This window comes from Mandrillus leucophaeus, unplaced genomic scaffold (genome assembly GCF_000951045.1).
Source record: "Mandrillus leucophaeus isolate KB7577 unplaced genomic scaffold, Mleu.le_1.0 Scaffold599, whole genome shotgun sequence".
NCBI lineage: Eukaryota > Metazoa > Chordata > Mammalia > Primates > Cercopithecidae > Mandrillus > Mandrillus leucophaeus.
In genome coordinates, this window is record NW_012106463.1 from 1695662 (window position 1) to 1713462 (window position 17801).

General features: G+C 36.1%; 1 protein-coding gene across 1 annotated transcript in view; it reads right to left on the minus strand.

Annotated features, from left to right (window-relative positions):
• Positions 1 to 2540: 2540 nt before the first annotated feature.
• Positions 2541 to 17801, minus strand: part of PDE3B (phosphodiesterase 3B, cGMP-inhibited) — a 213215-nt gene continuing 197954 nt past the window's right edge. The window contains exons 13-16 of the mRNA XM_011999567.1: positions 13400 to 13603; positions 11281 to 11442; positions 4875 to 5127; positions 2541 to 3160 (exon numbers count right to left, since the gene is read on the minus strand). Coding sequence (XP_011854957.1) covers positions 2946 to 3160; positions 4875 to 5127; positions 11281 to 11442; positions 13400 to 13603 — 834 coding nt within the window. The 3' untranslated portion in view covers positions 2541 to 2945. The remainder of the gene's footprint in view (positions 3161 to 4874; positions 5128 to 11280; positions 11443 to 13399; positions 13604 to 17801) is intronic.

Sequence of the window (17801 nt, forward strand, 5' to 3'; positions counted from 1 at the left end):
CTTGTGCTTTATCTTCCAGCCACCCTAAATCTCTTTGGCTCCTCCAGTGTAGGGATGCTTTCTCTTCTGGCCTCTGTACACGCTGTTATTCTCTCTCTACAAGCAGTCATTTCTGAGCTAACTCTTAATTCTTCAGTTCTGAGCTTAAAAGTCACATTCCTTTGAGAAGTGATGCATCTCTGCTCCACCTGCCACTCCTATCCCCTACACACTAGAAGAGCTTATATTAATCTGGCAATTATAATGAAGGAACCAGAGTTGTATCTATTCATATCCTTTGTGAAGTTTGTTTCTATGAGATGATGCAATCTAGATACAGGGAATTTGTGATGACTTAAGTAAGCCAGAAACTCCAGGTTTCTTGTAAAATAAGTAGAAAAAGCCAATAGCACCAACAAAGTAAGTAATGAAATAACAGCAGGAAACAGCTTTCAAATCATGAAATAATTTCTAAAAGTACTTTTATGGAGAAAAATGTGTCAGTAGATACATATATACAGCACTAAAAGAATATTTCTAATACCAGTGGCTTTAAAAATAGAAGATTTATGATGAAAATTATTTTAACAAGAAATTAATCTGATTCAGTAGCAGTCAAAAAAAAGATCTGTAATATGGCTTATGGCAATTTCTCAAGTAAGATTTCATCTAATAGTATGGTGTGCATTTAATATACTCTCACATTCTTTCTTACACGTATGAATTTTTAAGTTTCAGCTCGGGAGTGATACTTTTTTGGGTTTCTTTAGGCTAGTTATTTTGACATATGTCAATTACTTAGCAAGGGTTAAATAATTTAAGGACTATATTATGTAAAAATGAGTTCCCAATAGTAATTGGATTTACAATTAAATCCAGTAAATCCAGTATTTGTAATTAAAAATGCTGCTTTTGAGAAAATAACATAAACTAAAAATATATATATATATATAAAACCCAATAAAAGACAGTATGGAAATGTGATTGAATCTCAATATGCATGCTTGCACATGTATGAATTTATACACATACACTTGTATGTATTCTGCAGGAGAGGAAGTAATAACAGAAATACACGTAAACATGATGGAAAATGTACTCTAGAGAAATATAAGGACAGGATATATACATTTTAAGTATACATTTTAAGTGCAAATAATTATCAGTTAAAATTTTATTAATCAGTAATAAGTGGTGGGACTGGTTTACAAATAGTGTGTGGCAATGGTAACAAAAGTGGCAGCAAGGAACTCAGCACTCACTCAACATGTCTAATAAATAAAGCTTAGTGATTAATTAAATATTGATACTGTGAAGGATCAAAAATTCTAACACTTCCAGAGATCTTAAATTGATATCTTTCAGATAAGCCAAATATTCTAGATAAGTAAGAAACTGCATGCCAATACCATATTCTAAAGGAATTACCTTGGAAAATTAATGGTTTCACTGTGTGCAAAACTGCATGAATCTAAAATATGATATGGTCTCCAATAATAATAGAAGATATTAGCCTACCATTTTGCCATCATTTTGGCTGGTCTTTATATCTTCAAATGTATTTCACAAGTAGGGTACATATCCACACACTGGCAAGTTTACAAAACATTGTAAATATGGTCCATTTTCTTGTGATTATTTTGATAATATGGTTATTTAATAATGTACTTTTGTATGAAATGATTTATTAACATATTTAGATTTTTTATATGAAAAATAAGTATTCCAATTCTTTACTTGATCTCAGAAATCAGTCTTGCAGTTGGGCTTCAGAAATAATAAGTAGTGATAGGTCATTTCTGTCATGTAGTCTTGAGGCAGAGGGAAATTAACAGAAAGATGAACATCAGTTTGAGAGTAAACAAATGACAACTAAGATATGGATCTAAAGATAACCACATATTCCAATTATTTATTCAATGTACGTGTCCTTTAGGGCTCACTATATTCCTTTTTTCTTTATCTTTAATGAGATTAGTTTCATTTGATTTTGCATTAAGGCAAAAGACAGACATCTCCTTTTCTTTGGTTTTAATTAGTTTCAAATTCATCTAAGAAGAGAAAATGTTGCTCATTTCATAAAAGGTGAACCTTGGTATTACGGCAAATTTTTTTTCTTCTGACAAATCTGTGCTGTGTTTATATTAACTAAATCTTTAAAAATACAAATCCTGAGCTAGAGTAAAAATAACAATTTTGACTAAAGAATAAATCCCTTCATTGTTAAGCCTAAACAGCTTTAAAATTCAGTCATGGAACATAAAGAAGGTAAGACTGGAATTCAAACTTCTGATGTCCATGGCAAACCTGAATACTCTCAGCAGAAATAACACACACATAGTAGATAATACACAATAGTAAAAAGCATCAGAAATTGATGCACCTGGATTTTGTTAAATATAACAAAGGTCACTCAGTCCTTCATGGATAAACCTAGCTGGGAGAATAGAATTTAACAGTGTATTGCATTGAGAAGAAAACCCTCAGAAAGGCAACACTGGATTCATTTTTAGACAGGCATAGACTTTTTTTCCAAAACATTCAAAGACATAAAAGACACATTGGGAAATACAATATGAATCTATTTTCATAAAAGCGAAAGTTCTGGCCACTTTGGTAACTGAAATAAGTCACTTGAGTTTTTAGTTATAGCTGACCCCCAATGAAAAATAAGAGCTCACTACCCAGCAAAGCAGCATTATGACAAAGTATTCATACAATAGTGAAGGATTTAAGTAAGGGCTCTGCAATATGGGTCAACACGGATGGTATTCTTGGTTTAAGAATAGTTTTCTAGTTCCTGTGAAAGTGCACAGAGTGGAAAACTGCCAGCAGAGCAAGGATCCTCTCACAGTATTAAGGCTTGTCCATGTGGGAATGGTCAGTTGAGAGTCAGCCGGTGGACACTAGGCAATGATTTCTGCCCCTGGGCACAGCCCTCTGGGCTTCTTCAATATGACTTTCTTTTACTCAAACTGTCGCTCTTCCTCTTCATCTGCTTCTTCAATGACCTGAATCTCATCTGCTTGAGGTAAGGAGGAGTTCTCCACCTGCAGTTTATTCCCATCAGCTTTACATTTTTCTTCTTCCTCTATGATTTCCTTCCATATCTTATGGTTTTCAGTGAGGTGGTGCATTAGCTGACAAAATATTTGCCGTCTGCTTTTCCTTCTTGGTGGTTCTGTGAAATTTAAAAGAAATATATTCTAATCACAGCAATATGATTTAATCATTCAACAGATATTAAGTGCCTATTATATTCTAGGTATCTAAGCACTGGGGTTACAAAAGTAAACAGTACTATAAAATAATAGTATAATGAAATAGTACTATAAAAATAATCCCTGCATTATGGTGTTCAGATTCTAGTGGAAAGAGCTAGGAAAACAGAAAGAAGCAAAACAGGAATACGTTAGATGGTATTGTTATGGATAAAAACAAAATAGAGAAGAGGTTTAGGGAAAACTGGCTGGGTATGGTGGAGAGGGAAGAATTATGCTGAAATTTCAAATGAAAATAACCCAAAGTTAAAAAAACAACCTTTAAGGGCATCTTATGTATTGAATTAAACACAATTACCAACATTTTGATAAGTATAATTTTTTTTTTTTTTTTTTTTTTTGCGACGGAGTCTTGCTCTGTCACCCAGGCTGGAGTGCAATGGTGCGATCTCAGCTCACTGCAACCTCTGCCTCCCAGGTTCATGCCATTCTCCTGCCTCAGCCTCCCGAGTAGCTGGGACTACAGGCGCCCGCCACTATGCCCAGCTAATATTTTGTATTTTTAGTAGAGATGGGGGAGTATAATTTTTAGAAGTCAGTCAACCTTCAGATGCTAATGCCATTTAAAAAAAAAGAATTTTAAATACATTTTAATAGGATTTGCCATGCTAATCCTAAATACAAGGCATGTGTGTGTTGCAGTGGGAGGTGCTTTGTAGTTTTCCTATCTGGTCTGATTTATTGCATGCTTGAAAATCAAAACAATACTTATGTAGGTATAATTTAAATTCTACTTTAAAATGAGCAAATAACTCATTTCATTCACAATTACAAAGTGACAATTTTCATTTCATTTTCCATTCATACTAATTGTCTTATATAGAAAAGCATGTCATTACAGTTTGGTAACTCAAATTCATAATGCCACAAAACTTGGCTCTCCCTTTACAACCAGGGAATGTATGTTTTCCTTCCCCCTCCCCCCCAACCCCCCACTGTTTTGATCTATTTCTCAAGTCTATGTGAACGGCAGATTAGTATGCTGCTATGGAAGTTGTGCTCCTCAGCTTTCCAGTGGGATTGGGGGTGAGATGTGTGAAAAGGAGTGACATGAAGGAGGACTCGCCATGAGGATCCACCTATGTTCAGATGTGGTGATGGCCCTATCGTGCATGCACAGGTGGAGCCTGCTGAATGAAGAGTACTGGTTAGAGGACAACACCTCAAGAGATGTTACTTTAATTAAATAAGAATAAGAATGCTTGTTGTATTACAGTATTCACCCAGTACCCAGCTTACAGCAGTTACTCAAAACATGACTATTGAATCTGAACATTTAGATAGTGGTTACTCAATATAATGACTGCCGAATCTGTATCTGAGAAACAAAGTTCCAAATCTAAGTTAAATGGATATATGCAGTTATTAAAGGTTGAGTATCCCTATTCAAAATGCTTGGGACCAGAAGTGTTTCTGATTTTGGAATATTTGCATTATATTTAGCATCCCTAATTGAAAAATCTGAAATCCAAGTGTCCCAATGAATATCTCCTTTGAGCACCATGCTGGCACTCAAAAAGTTTTGGATTTTGGAGCATTTCATATTTCAGATTTTCAGACTTTGAATACTCAACCTATAACATTACATAAATTATAACGTCCCTATATTCTTACTTGGATTTAGATTGTTTTCCATTTCTTCATCATCTGTATCTAATTCTTCACCATCTTCATCATCACCACTTTCAGTATCATTATCCTCTTCTGCTTCTATCCACTGACCTGGTAGCAAACCAGCAGCATCATAGGAGTTACACAGGGGACCCACTATGTGGGTGATAAAAGATTCTTGGAGTTTTGCTAGTTGAGGAGAAGAACGATCCATGAATGGACTGATGGGCAGACCAAGATTTGCTTCTTCATCTCCCTGCATATTTTAAAAAGAAAAGTACATTTTTAACTGTTGAAAGAACCACTACTGAGCTTTGCTGTTAAAATTATCTTGAGTTTTTTTTAAATAAACAATTTATATAAAACTATTTTTTATAAATAAGCATCAATGAATCTATTCTATCATTTCAACTGTAAGAATTTAATATTGAGAAATCCTAAACAAAACTTTATTCTCACATTCTGTCCACATCAACCAGTATGGCTGATACTCAGTTAATAAGAAACATACAGATCTTTAAAAATAAGTATCAGATATTTTACTAACAACCTGCAAAATTCCATAGTGTCAATTATGGATTCTCTTTATCTAGGGGCAAAAGCATAATAGAAACATTTTTGTTGTAGTTATATCTCAAATGTACAGAGCTGAATTTTGCAAGTGCTTTTCAATAACACTACCTCCACCCCCCTTTTTTTTTAACAGCAGAACTCTCTAATGATTCAAAATCAGAAAACCTAATATGAAAAACAAATAAAGTAGAGCTACCATAATGGAGGTGAGGCTCCTGGGGCTAGATCCCCAATGGCCTGCCTTCTGTTACCCTACCACTGTGGCTTCTAGGGCTTAATTTGAGATCAGACTACTATCTGTGTGGTGTTGAGCAAGCTCTATGTACAAATGCACTGTGTGTAAAATCTGAATAATAATCTACCTTATAGGGATGCTATGATGAGGTTAAAAGGCAGTATTATATAAGGTGTTTAGCACAGTACTGAGCATTCTCCAAATGGTACTATTAACATTTTAGTCCTAGTGTCTGAACTGGTTTGGGATACATTTCTCCCCACAGTGTACAAATTCTGCAGGTAAGCAGTGTCTGTTCTGTAATGAGCCAACATAACGCTGAGGAAACAACCAGAAACTGTCCCCGTGATTAACTGTCCCCGTGATTAACTGTCCCATGATTAGAAATCTTTTACGAGATTATCTTCTATGAGGAAGAAAACAATTGATGTTTTTCCAAAAACAGTTGGGTTTATCTATAGGACTCTGTAATTTCATAGATATAACCCAGGAGTTTGGCTTTCCTAAGCCCATGGCAGTTAAATGGCTGTAGGCATATAAAGACAGTATAATTAGGATAACAGGAAAAAAGTTGGGCGTGGTTAGAATTTTACATCAATATCTGAAGAAAGTTTAATAGCATTACTAGAATGAGAAAGAAGTTTAGTTCTGATGAGGGATGATTAAAACTTTCATAAGTGGTAGGATATCAGATGACATTTTCCTCCTTTGATATTGAATGACACTTAGATTAAGTGAAACTCTCTGAGATAATATATTTTTAGTGATATATGTGAAATTATAATAGTTAACATTTATTGAGAACTTATGTGTAAGAAACTATTCTAAGAAGTCTACATATATTAGTTCATTTAATCGTCACAGAAACCTTATGACGTAGGTACCATCATTATTCCTATTTTATCAGTGAGGAAACTGGCACAGAGAGGTTAAGTAACTTACCCAACCAAGGTCATATTGCAGATAAGGAAGAGAAGCCAGGATTCAGCCTCGGGCAGGGCTTCCAGGTTTGCTTAGTAAGTAAAATTCTATATGCTTTTAAAATAATATGCAGGGTCTAAATGAATATTTCTAATGTTATCTCACTGAACTAGTGAATTTTCTAAAACTGACATACACCATTATTTTTTATTACCTATTTGTACATATAATATAAAGATAACATTTTCCTTAGGATAAAATTCCTCATTTGTAAACATGAGATCCATGGGCGAGCTCTAAATAAAGCAAGTTTCAATTATCACTGAGAATGAAGATGAGAATATGCAAACTGCATATTATAATCTTACAAATTAGGTAAATACAGCCATTTACTACCCCAAATTAAATATAATTTAAACATATCAGAGAATAGTAAAATACTAATAATGTTTCCATGATTATACAATATGGCATTTTGTAACTTATAAACAGCAGAGTACACACTATTGTGTTGGGATGTTTAGCTGGTGGCTGTAAAACACTGCACATTTTCAATATAATCTGGAAGTAACAAAATATACCAGGTGCATGGTTACATAGGCTCAATTACTCCCACTTTCCACTCATGTTAAGAAAGCCCTCACCTGGTAGATATCTTGACCTTTCCTGATAATTAGGGCCAACAAGGATTGCTAAGGAATGTAATTCCAAAGTCAAAAAGGTGTATTTGCTATTTTGGAGATAACAAAATGTTAGGTATGTCAGGAAATCATGTACTCCTACACTGTAGGAAGCCTCAAAAGTGGACCCCAAAAATGGCAGATTCAGCAAAGTGGGAAGATTATTTTAATGCCAAAAATTTTATAGTATTCTCTGATAGTTTGTATTTCTGTGGGGTCAGTGGTGATATCACCTTTATCATTTTTTATTGCATCTCTTTGATTCTTCTCTCTTTTCTTCTTTATTAATCTAGCTAGTGGTCTATTTTGTTAATCTTTTCAAAAAATCACCTCCTGGATTCATTGATTTCTTTGAAGGGTTTTCTGTGTCTCTATTTCCTTCGGTTCTGCTCTGATCTTAGTTATTTCTTGTCTTCTGCTAGCTTTTGAATTTGTTTGTTCTTGCTTCTTAGTTCTTTTAATTGTGATGTTAGGGTGTCGATTTTAGATCTTTCCCGCTTTCTCCTGTGGGCATTTAGTGCAATAAATTTCCCTCTAAACACCGCTTTAGCTATGTCCCAGAGATTCTGGTACATTGTGTCTATTTATTTCTGCCTTAATTTTGTTATTTACCCAGTAGTCATTCAGGAGCAGGTTGTTCAGTTTCCATGTAGTTGTGCGGTTTTGAGTGAGTTTCTTAATCCTGATTTCTAATTTGATTGCACGGTGGTCTGAGAGACTGTTTGTTATGATTTCTGTTCTTTTCCATTTGCTGAGGAGTGTTTTATTTCCAACTATGTGGTCAATTGTAGAACAAGTGCGATGTGGTGCTGAGAAGAATGTATATTCTGTTGATTTGGGGTGGAGAGTTCTGTAGATGTCTATTAGGTCCACTTGGTCCAGAGCTGAGTTCAAGTCCTGAATATCCTTGTTAATTTTCTGTCTCGTTGATCTGTCTAATGTTGACAGTGGGGTGTTAAAATCTCCCATTATTGTTGTATGGGAGTCTAAGTCTCTTTGTAAGTCTCCAAGGACTTGCTTTATGAATCTGGGTGCTCCTGTATTGGGTGCATACATATTTAGGATAGTTAGCTGTTCTTGATTAATTGATCCCTTTACCATTATGTAACGACCTTCTTTGTATTTTTCAATCTTTGTTGGTTTAAAGTCTGTTTCATCAGAGACTAGGACTGCAAACCCTGCTTTTTTTCTGCTTTCCATTTGCTTGGTATATCTTTCTCCATCCCTTTATTTTGAGCCTATGTGTGTCTTTGCATGTGAGATGGGTCTCCTGAATACAGCACACTGATGGGTCTTGACTCTTTATCCAATTTGCCAGTCTGTGCCTTTTAATTGGGGCATTTAGCCCATTTATATTTAAGTCTAACACTGTTATGTGTGAATTTGACCCTGTCATTATGATACTAGCAAGTTAATTTTGCCCATTAGTTGATGCGGTTTCTTCATAGTGTCGATGGTCTTTACAATTTGGCATGTTTTTGCAGTAGCTGGTATCAGTTTTTTCTTTCCATATTTAGTGCTTCCTTCAGGAGTTCTTGTAAGGCAGGTCTGGAGGTGACAAAATCTCTCAGCATTTGCTTGTGTGTAAAGGATTTTATTTCTCCATCACTTAAGCAGCTTAGTTTGGCTGGATATGAAATTCTGGGTTGAAAATTCTTTTCTTAAAAAAAAAAAAAAAGAAAATTCTTTTCTTTAAGAATGTTGAATATTGGCCCCACTCTCTTCTGGCTTGTATGGTTTCTGCAGAGAGATCCACTGGTAGTCTGATGGGCTTCCCTTTGTGAGTAACCCAGCCTTTCTCTCTGACTGCCCTTAACATCTTTTCCTTCATTCAACCTTGGCGAATCAGACGATTATGCGTCTTGGGATATTTATGTGGCCAACAAACATATGAAAAAAGCTCGTCATCACTAGTCATTAGAGAAATGCAAATAAAAACCACAATGAGATAACCTCTTATGCCAGTTGGAATGGCGATCATTAAAGTCAGGAAACAACAGATACTGGAAAGGATGTGGAGAAATAGGAACGCTTTTCAAAGACTTAGAACTAACCCAAATGCCCATCAATGATAGACTGGATAAAGAAAATGTGGCACATATATACCATGGAATACTATGCAATTATAAAAAAAGGATGAGTTCACGTCCTTTGCAGGGACATAGATGTAGCTGGAAACCATCATTCTCAGCAAACACAGAAACAGAAAACCAAACACTGTATGTTCTCACTCATAAGTGGGAGTTGAACAATGAGAACCCATGGACACAAGGAGGGGAACATGACACATGGGGGCCTGTCACGGGGTGGGGCGGTAGGGGAGGGATAACATTAGGAGAAATAACTAATGTAGATAACAGGTTGATGAGTGCAGCAAACCACCATGGCACGTGTATACCTATGTAACAAAACTGCATGTTCTGCACATGTACCCCAGAACTTAAAGAATAATAATGAAAAAAAATTTTTAAAATTTAAGAACAGCTGGGCATGGTGGCTCACGTCTGTAATCCCAACACTTTGGGAGGCTGAGGTGGGTGGATCACAAGGTCAGGAATTTGAGACCAGCCTGACCAACATGGTGAAACCCCATCTCTACTAAAAATACAAAAATTAGCCAGGCATGGTGGCGTGTGCCTGTAATCCCAGCTACTCAGGAGGCTGAAGGCAGGAGAATCGCTTGAACCCAGGGGCAGAGGTTGCAGTGAGCCGAGATTGTGCCACTGCACTACAGCCTGGGCAACAGAGCAAGCCTCTGTCTCAAAAAAAAGATTTAAGAACAAAAGAGCATGCTTATATCTTTGAATCCTTGAAAACCACTAAGTGTCTATTCTCTCCATTTGTAGCCCTCTGTCCAGATTTCTTCCCAGTTGATGTTCCTATGGCAAGGAGTTAGTCTTTTTATAGCAGAGTTGAAAATGGATTGATATTCTTTATATTCTGAGCATACCCTGAATAATTTAAAAACCACTTCATCTGGAAATAATTATTCTAGGTTACAGAATCTCAGGGCTGAGAGAGACCTTGGAATCATAATGTCATTTAGCCTTGTTATAGAAAGTAGTCAGAAAGACATGGGCAGAGCAGGAGAGGGCCTGCCCCCAACCCAATCAGAAATGTCAGGTGACCATCAGGTGATAGGTTAAGCTGTCTCTCTAAAATAATAATTGGTCACAGCTGGCACCAGGGTAAGGCAGTCACCCAATAGATAGAAAAACCTGAAACTGGTCATCAGCAGCATCCTGATAAGATCTCAGGAGCTGGGTGAGTGGGCTCAAGCATGTACACTAAGAGGCAAAATGGTGAAGTTTAATTGGTATATAGCCTTCCTCCATGAACTCTGGACAGGTAAGGGAAAAATGCCTCAAGTGAGCATGAATACAACTTCAGTAAACACACTGTGTATGTGGCCCCTCCCAAGTGCTGGCAGGCCACTGCACATCCGACAGCCACCTCAAGGGATGAATTGGGAGAAGTAACACAACCCTGGAAGCATGCCAGTGCATAAGACTCCAAGTCAAAGATCAAACCATGCACTTGATCTCTCAGGTTGCCCTCCTGGTCTTCTTCCAAGTGTACTTTACTTCCTTTCATTCTTGCTCCAAAGCTTTTAAATAAACTTTCCCTTCTGCTCTAAAACTTGCCTCAATCGCTCCCTCTGCCTTATGCCCCTCAGTTGAATTCTTTCTTCTGAGGGGGCAAGAATTGAGGTTGCTGCAGACTCGTACAGATTTGCCACTGCTAACAGCCCTACCTATAGACTCACGAGTATATTCAGCTCACTCAAGATAGGGAATAGGTTATTTTTTAAAATTTTAACAGCAATGGCAAACAGAACATAGAAAATACTAAGAACCAAAGCAAATGCAACAATTTTTAACCCTTCCCAGTCAAAGCAACTCAGAATTCAAACACTTAATAAAGCTATCCAAAAACCCAAAGAGGAGTGTCTTCTTATGACAGCTCTTAAAAATCCCACCAAGCTCATGTTTCAACTTACCTGCTCATAAAATTCATTGACAATGCCTTCTGTCCATTTCAAATGCAAGTCTCGAACTTTTGCTGGGCCATTTATATCTGCCAGTTTGATGCACACCTGGCATACCAAGAGGCGATCATTTTCATTACTCCATTCTATGCCATTACTATTTACATCATTTGCCTATTTTGGAAAAACAAACTCATTTTAGGTTCTGAAGGCATTTAAAAAAATTGTTGTTTTTGTTTGCTTTTACCAAATTATCTTAAAACTGTTTCCTGTCTAAATGACAGAAAGTTAGTTCAGCAAATAGTTCTTTTTAAAATCAGTTTATTCCATAATATGGACTTCTATTGGTTAAATTTCCTTTCTAAAAATGCTTTCTAGAAAAACATATAACCATGGGTTTCAATATTTGTGATTACCACAAAGAATCATGAATTATATGTGTGTGTGTGTGTATATATACACATATATATTAAGTATAGTAGATACACAATATCAAAAAAATCATATAAGAATTATAACTACTTATTTCTACCTCAAAAAAGAACACTTAAGAAGCTAGAGAAGTTTGCTCTTGCTGTGAAAGGCAATGATATAGTGACCTGAACGCAAGTCTGAGAAGCTGGCCCTATAGTTTTAAATCCTGACTCAGAATGTCATGAATCAGCAAGCTCTATTCTGAATCAAAAATTCAGTGTGTAACAGTGAAAAAACTGCTTAATCTATTCGAATCTAACTTTCTTCATCTATGAAGTAGGAAAAGTAATACCAATCTAGCCATGCTGCTATGAGGATTAATAAATGAAAAAATGCCTTGCTCACGGTAAGTGTTAAATATTGTTATTTAAATAAATGATAATTGTCATTATTAGCTGGAAAAAAAAGCCTTTCAAGAACTAAAATTTCATTTTGTAAAAAATGAAAAGAATGAGCCATGTCATAGCTTTTGAACTTCAGTGTTATGGTTGCTTTTTGGCACCAAACTCTTTCAGAAAAAAAAAAAAAAAAATTATGTAGAACACCATCATAGAAAACACTTGAGAGAAGAGCTCTTTTGACTGAAACTTAATAGGAGGTCTAGAGCCCCATTCATATGGCATTTTTTTGAGAGACTTCAAAATAGAAGTCTTTACGGAATACACATTCAAAGTATTGTGTTAGATAATCTTTTACCTGTAAAAGGTGACTTAAGCACTTAAATGAATTTTATTTAAAAATTAAAGTGAATAAAACTATACAACTATGAAATAATTTTAAAGGTACCCTGATTTCTCACTGATTTTCATAAGCATTTCATTAATGTCATGACAACAACATATATAAGGGTCTCCTTCCAGTGGGTTTAATCTAGTACTCCTTTGTTACCAGTTTCTCTACCCTGCAGGTACAGCTTCTTTTAGGTCACAAAAGTCATCAAGAAAATAGCAGCTTCCTGCAAGCCAGAGCGGGAATCTAAAGCGGTGGTCCTCAACTTTTTTCACCTCAAATGTCTGAGGGATAAAGCATAGTCCCATGAGTACCACTGTCATACTGGGGCAGTGATTCTTGGTCCCCTGGTGAATATGAGTTCTTTGGCCTAGTACAATGTCTGCACATAGTGGGCAATCCCAATACATACTTGTTGAATGACTGAATTATTCTCAAGTAGAAGAAGGTGCTTCCTTTTCCCTACACTAGCCAGCTAAAGAATCACTAATATAAAGAAGGTATAACAGGTGCAGTGAGGTAGGCATAATTAACTGGATTCTTAGAATTAACTGGATTCTTAGGAAACACATAAAATTAATTTTATATAATGCCTTACTTGACACTAAGCATGGCTTTGTCAAATCTCTCTTTAAACTCATTTGAAATAACTGGTTTGTTTCTAGGTGAAAGTATGTGAAATAAAGTCACAATAGTATAAGTTTATGTGTTGAAAGAAAATATAGCAAGCAATAATATTTTAGGAAATGTTACCATAACAATAAAAATGTTTATTTTTTAAAATATAGGCATATATATTATTTTATATCAACTATTTATTGTTACTTTCTAAGCAGTAATAATTCTAACTTAACATTAAAAATCATATTTTATCAGTAACACTGACAATAAAGATTTTTTAAATCAGGCACTAATTTTCATAACAAACCTTGGCATTGAATTCTGCAAGAAAATCAAAATGCTTTTTAAGATCTGTGGCAAGGATTGCTTCGATGACTAAAAAACGAAAGCGCTTGAATTCCACATGATCAAGATGAAGAAGGAAGTTGTATTCTGGGCGAGAAAGATACAGATTCCAAGCTGACGCAGCATGATGATTTTCCAGAACAGATCTGTCATTGTATAAAACTGCCTAAAAAGAAATACAGAAAAATGAGGCAGACACCTCAAAGATATTAAACTTTAATATCATTAATATCAGGTTGGAAGTACACAAACAATGAATACCTACTATATACTAGGCATTTTACCAGGTATTTTAGTACCTGTGAAAATAGGTTGTGATAATTTTATAAATGAGTAAACTGAAGTGCAAAGAGGTTAGGATACACCTTTCCTTCCAGCATACATGGCTAGTAAGTGAAAGGGTTATTTATCTTTAAAGTTTATCTTTGCAGACCCTGTGCTGCCTCCCAAGAGATGTGAAGTTGATATTTTGAGGTCTATTTCATTTAATCAGAAAACCTTCTCAGATAAACTGTGAATAAAGCCATTAGGTATCTAGAGCAGGTTTCAGAATACATTTCTGTTGTTTAGTCATTCTGGAGTCAATGGTGATGGTGACTAAAGAAGAGGAAGCAGGAGTACTGTCCAGGGTAAGTAAGAGGCCTGCCTGTCTGAGACGGACATATCCTGGATTCCCATCCTCACACAGTGCCTGGGAGTAAAACAGAACTATGTAACAGATAAAAACACAAATCCTCTGGTTCAAATGGTGTGGAATTACTCACTTTTCCTACACTTCACTCCAGTGGAAGACCCTGAGGTACCTCCTCAGTACTCTAGGACTTTGGAATACAGACTTAAAATCAGTGGAGTATAGAATTTCTAAAGCCTCTTCCACCTCTAAAAATAAAGCAATTCTTTAAATTATTAAATAAGCATATAATTATTTTAAAAAGCTTCTACAGCCAAGTTGTGTTAAAGGCCAGGGATAAAAATTAAAACCCTATCCCTGTTTTCATGGAGCCTACTGTGTAATGAGAAAGAAGGACAGATAGAATGAGATCTCAGGTAGGATACATATTCTGAGAGCTTAATTGAATAGCTCTACTTATTTGTGAAAATTAGCTATAGCCTAGATTTAAGCACAGATGCATAACACTGATTATGTTTTACACTATTTGATTTTATAAAAGCAATGGTATGATTTAAACTTTGCAATGAGCCATATAAAGGCATTTCATACCACCTGTAATACAACTTCTAAACATTATAAATACCAAACAAAGAGTAAGCTTTAAAAACTCCCTAAGGGGTCATTTACATTTAATAATGATTTGACTAATTCATGCTCAAATGTTACAAAGACTTAACTATGAAAACAGCTCTGTCTGTTCAGGAGGAAGTAATCTGATTCTGGGCTCAATAAAACACAATGTACAATGAGTGTCCTGTGAAGCTAGCTGACTTAATAAACTCACAGCTAGCAAGATCAGTTTTTAAAAAAATGAGCAAGTTCAGAATTCTTTCACCATTCAAATTACCATTTGAAAATGCCAAAGAAATATAAAATGGGGGGAAAAAGTCTGAATCAGTATTAGAATCTAGATATAATCACCATACTGGAAACTTCAAAGACAGTGAAAATGCGAATGGGTACAGAAAAGCTAACCAAGTCACTGCATAAGAAGGAGAAAACCTATCTGAAGAGTAGGTGGAAGGGGTTCCCTGCTGGACCCCAGTAGATTCACAAGCTCAAAGGTGAGTGGGAGGCAAGAAAGAATCATGAAGCAGTAAGTAGGAAGCAAATGTCAACTCTACTTTAGAAGAATACTTGAAGGTAGCACAGAGAGCAGCAGACCAAGCTTAGACTGAGTAAGAAAAACCAATCAAGCAAACAGATAAAGAAGTCTCAGCTCTTACTGCGGGGTCTTAGAGGTAGAGAAAAAAGACAGGGCCCCAGCTCATTTGGAGCTGCAATAAACTAACATCCTTTGACTTTGTGCTAAAGCATCTTGTTACCTGCTTTTTCTGGCTATAGATCCTTCTCTCTACAGTAAATACATCAATACTTTGGCAAAACAAATTAATTGGTCATAAATCTAACTTTTCACCCTCTGAGTTGGAAAGATCTGAGAAGAGGTTTAATACAAACTGACAGAATCTTAGCAAATAGTAACACTTAAATAAGAGCAAAAAAAGAAAACCCTTCAGACATAAGAAGGACTTAGATCATACAAAGGATGAGTCTGACTAACCTGAACAAATGTCCCCTTTTAAAACATAAGAAACAGGAGGAAACATTAACAAAAAATCTAGGTCATAGCCATTATCTCATGACTAAGAAGGCACTTCTTTTTTTTTTTGAGACACACGTTCTGTCGCCCAAGCTGGAGTGCAGTGGCACGATCTCGGCTCACTGCAAGCTCCGCCTTCCAGGTTCAAGCCATTCTCCAGCCTCAGTCTCCTGAGTAGCTGGGACTACAGGCGCCCGCCAGCACACCCAGCTAATTTTTTGTGTTTTTTACTTGAGTCGGGGTTTCACTGTGTCAGCCAGAATGGTCTCGATCTCTTGACCTCGTGATCTGCCCGCCTCGGACTCCCAAAGTGCTGGGATTACAGGCGTGAACCACCACACCCGGCCAACTAAGAAGGCAGGCACTTCAAGTGGAAAAGATTAGGAAAGACTGTTCTTTTAAAAAATAATACTTCCAACTCAAAAAAATCCAGTAGAGAGATAGCAGACAAATAAGGTGCTATAGAACACAAAGCAGCTAGTTTTGTTGTTTTTTTAATAGGGTAAAGAAATAGTCTTGATGAACAGCTGTTATCTCAGGATTCTTTTACACTGTTCTCGGTTTGTTCTTTTCTGTGTTTACACTGCTATAGAGATACTACCTGAGACTAGGTAACTTATAAACAGAAGAGGTTTAATTGACTCACAGTTCCACATGGCTGGGGAAGCCTTAGGAAACTTACAGTCACGGTGGAAGGCAAAGGAGAGGCAGGTACCTTCTTCACAAGATAGCAGGAGAAAGAGGGAGAGCACACACAGGGGAGACTACCACTTTTAAACCATCAGATCTCGTGACAACTCCCTCACTATCATGAGAACAGCATGGGAGAACCCGCCCCCATGATCTAATCATAATCACCTTATACCAGGGCCCTGCCCCTTCACATGTGAGGACTACAATTTGAGATGAGATTTGGGTGGGGACACAGAGACAAACCATCAGTTCTAAAATTTCTATTAATCCCTTATCTTCCTTTATCTTAGTTACCACCCTTGTTTTGCTGAAATACATTTTAAAATAACTTTCTCAGGATGGTCAAGATATGATTGTTTAAAATCACTGCATATCTGAGAATCTCGTCATTTTGCTCTTATGTAAAATGGTAGCTTAGCTGAATATAGAACTCTAACTCGAAAATAATACTCTTAGCCAGCACTTCCTATCTCCTCTCATTTTACTTCTATCCTAGCTCTTAAGTCATAATCTTCTCTTTCTCTCTCTGTCGCTTGGTCTCTCTTTCTCATGCTCTGTCTCTGTCTCTCTCTCTCTTGCTCACACACACATTATTTATTTATTTATTTATTTTCTTGCTGTACTAGAATGTAAGTTCGATGAGAGGCAAGATTTTTCCCATGTTTTATTCAACATAACAATGCCTAAATAGTGCCTATCCCACAATATGCACCCAATAAATACTTGAACAAATAAATGAATGAATTAATTCCCCTAGAATTTTAGAGACTTCATTCCAGTATTGTCTAGCATCTATTGTTGCTAAAAATATAATGACAGTTGAATTTTGGTTCTTTTATAGAGGTATTGTTTTCATCTTCTCAGGAATTTTTTTTTTTTTTTTTTTTAAATAAAATCTCTGGGGTTCTGAAATTTTTCCATGATGTGCTACATGTGGGGTTTGAGTATTTTTTCTCTATTCAACTTTCCTGGCACTTAGTGAGCCCCTTCAATCCAAAGACTCCCCTCTTTTTAGAACTTCCACTAGTCACATCTTGACCTAGTCCCCCATGTCTTATCTTTTCCTTCCCTGTATTTTCTTTTTATCTTCCTGGTCTATGTTCTGGGAGAGACTACCTGGACTTTTACTTCCCAAGCTTATATTGAATTTTTTAAATTTCCTGCAGTAATATTTTTAGTTTCTAAGAGCCTAACTTGTTCTCTGATGTTTCTTTATTATAGTTTCCTGTTCTTACTTTATGGATGCAGTATTTTTCAAATTCTCTGAGAATACTTTTTAAAAAAATAATTAGATGCTTCTCTATTCCCTAGATTCTCCCTGTGGTCAGTTATTCTTTCCATCTTAGCCTTTTCTTTCCAAGCTTGTGATTAATGCCATGTGTGATGATCCTTGGTTAT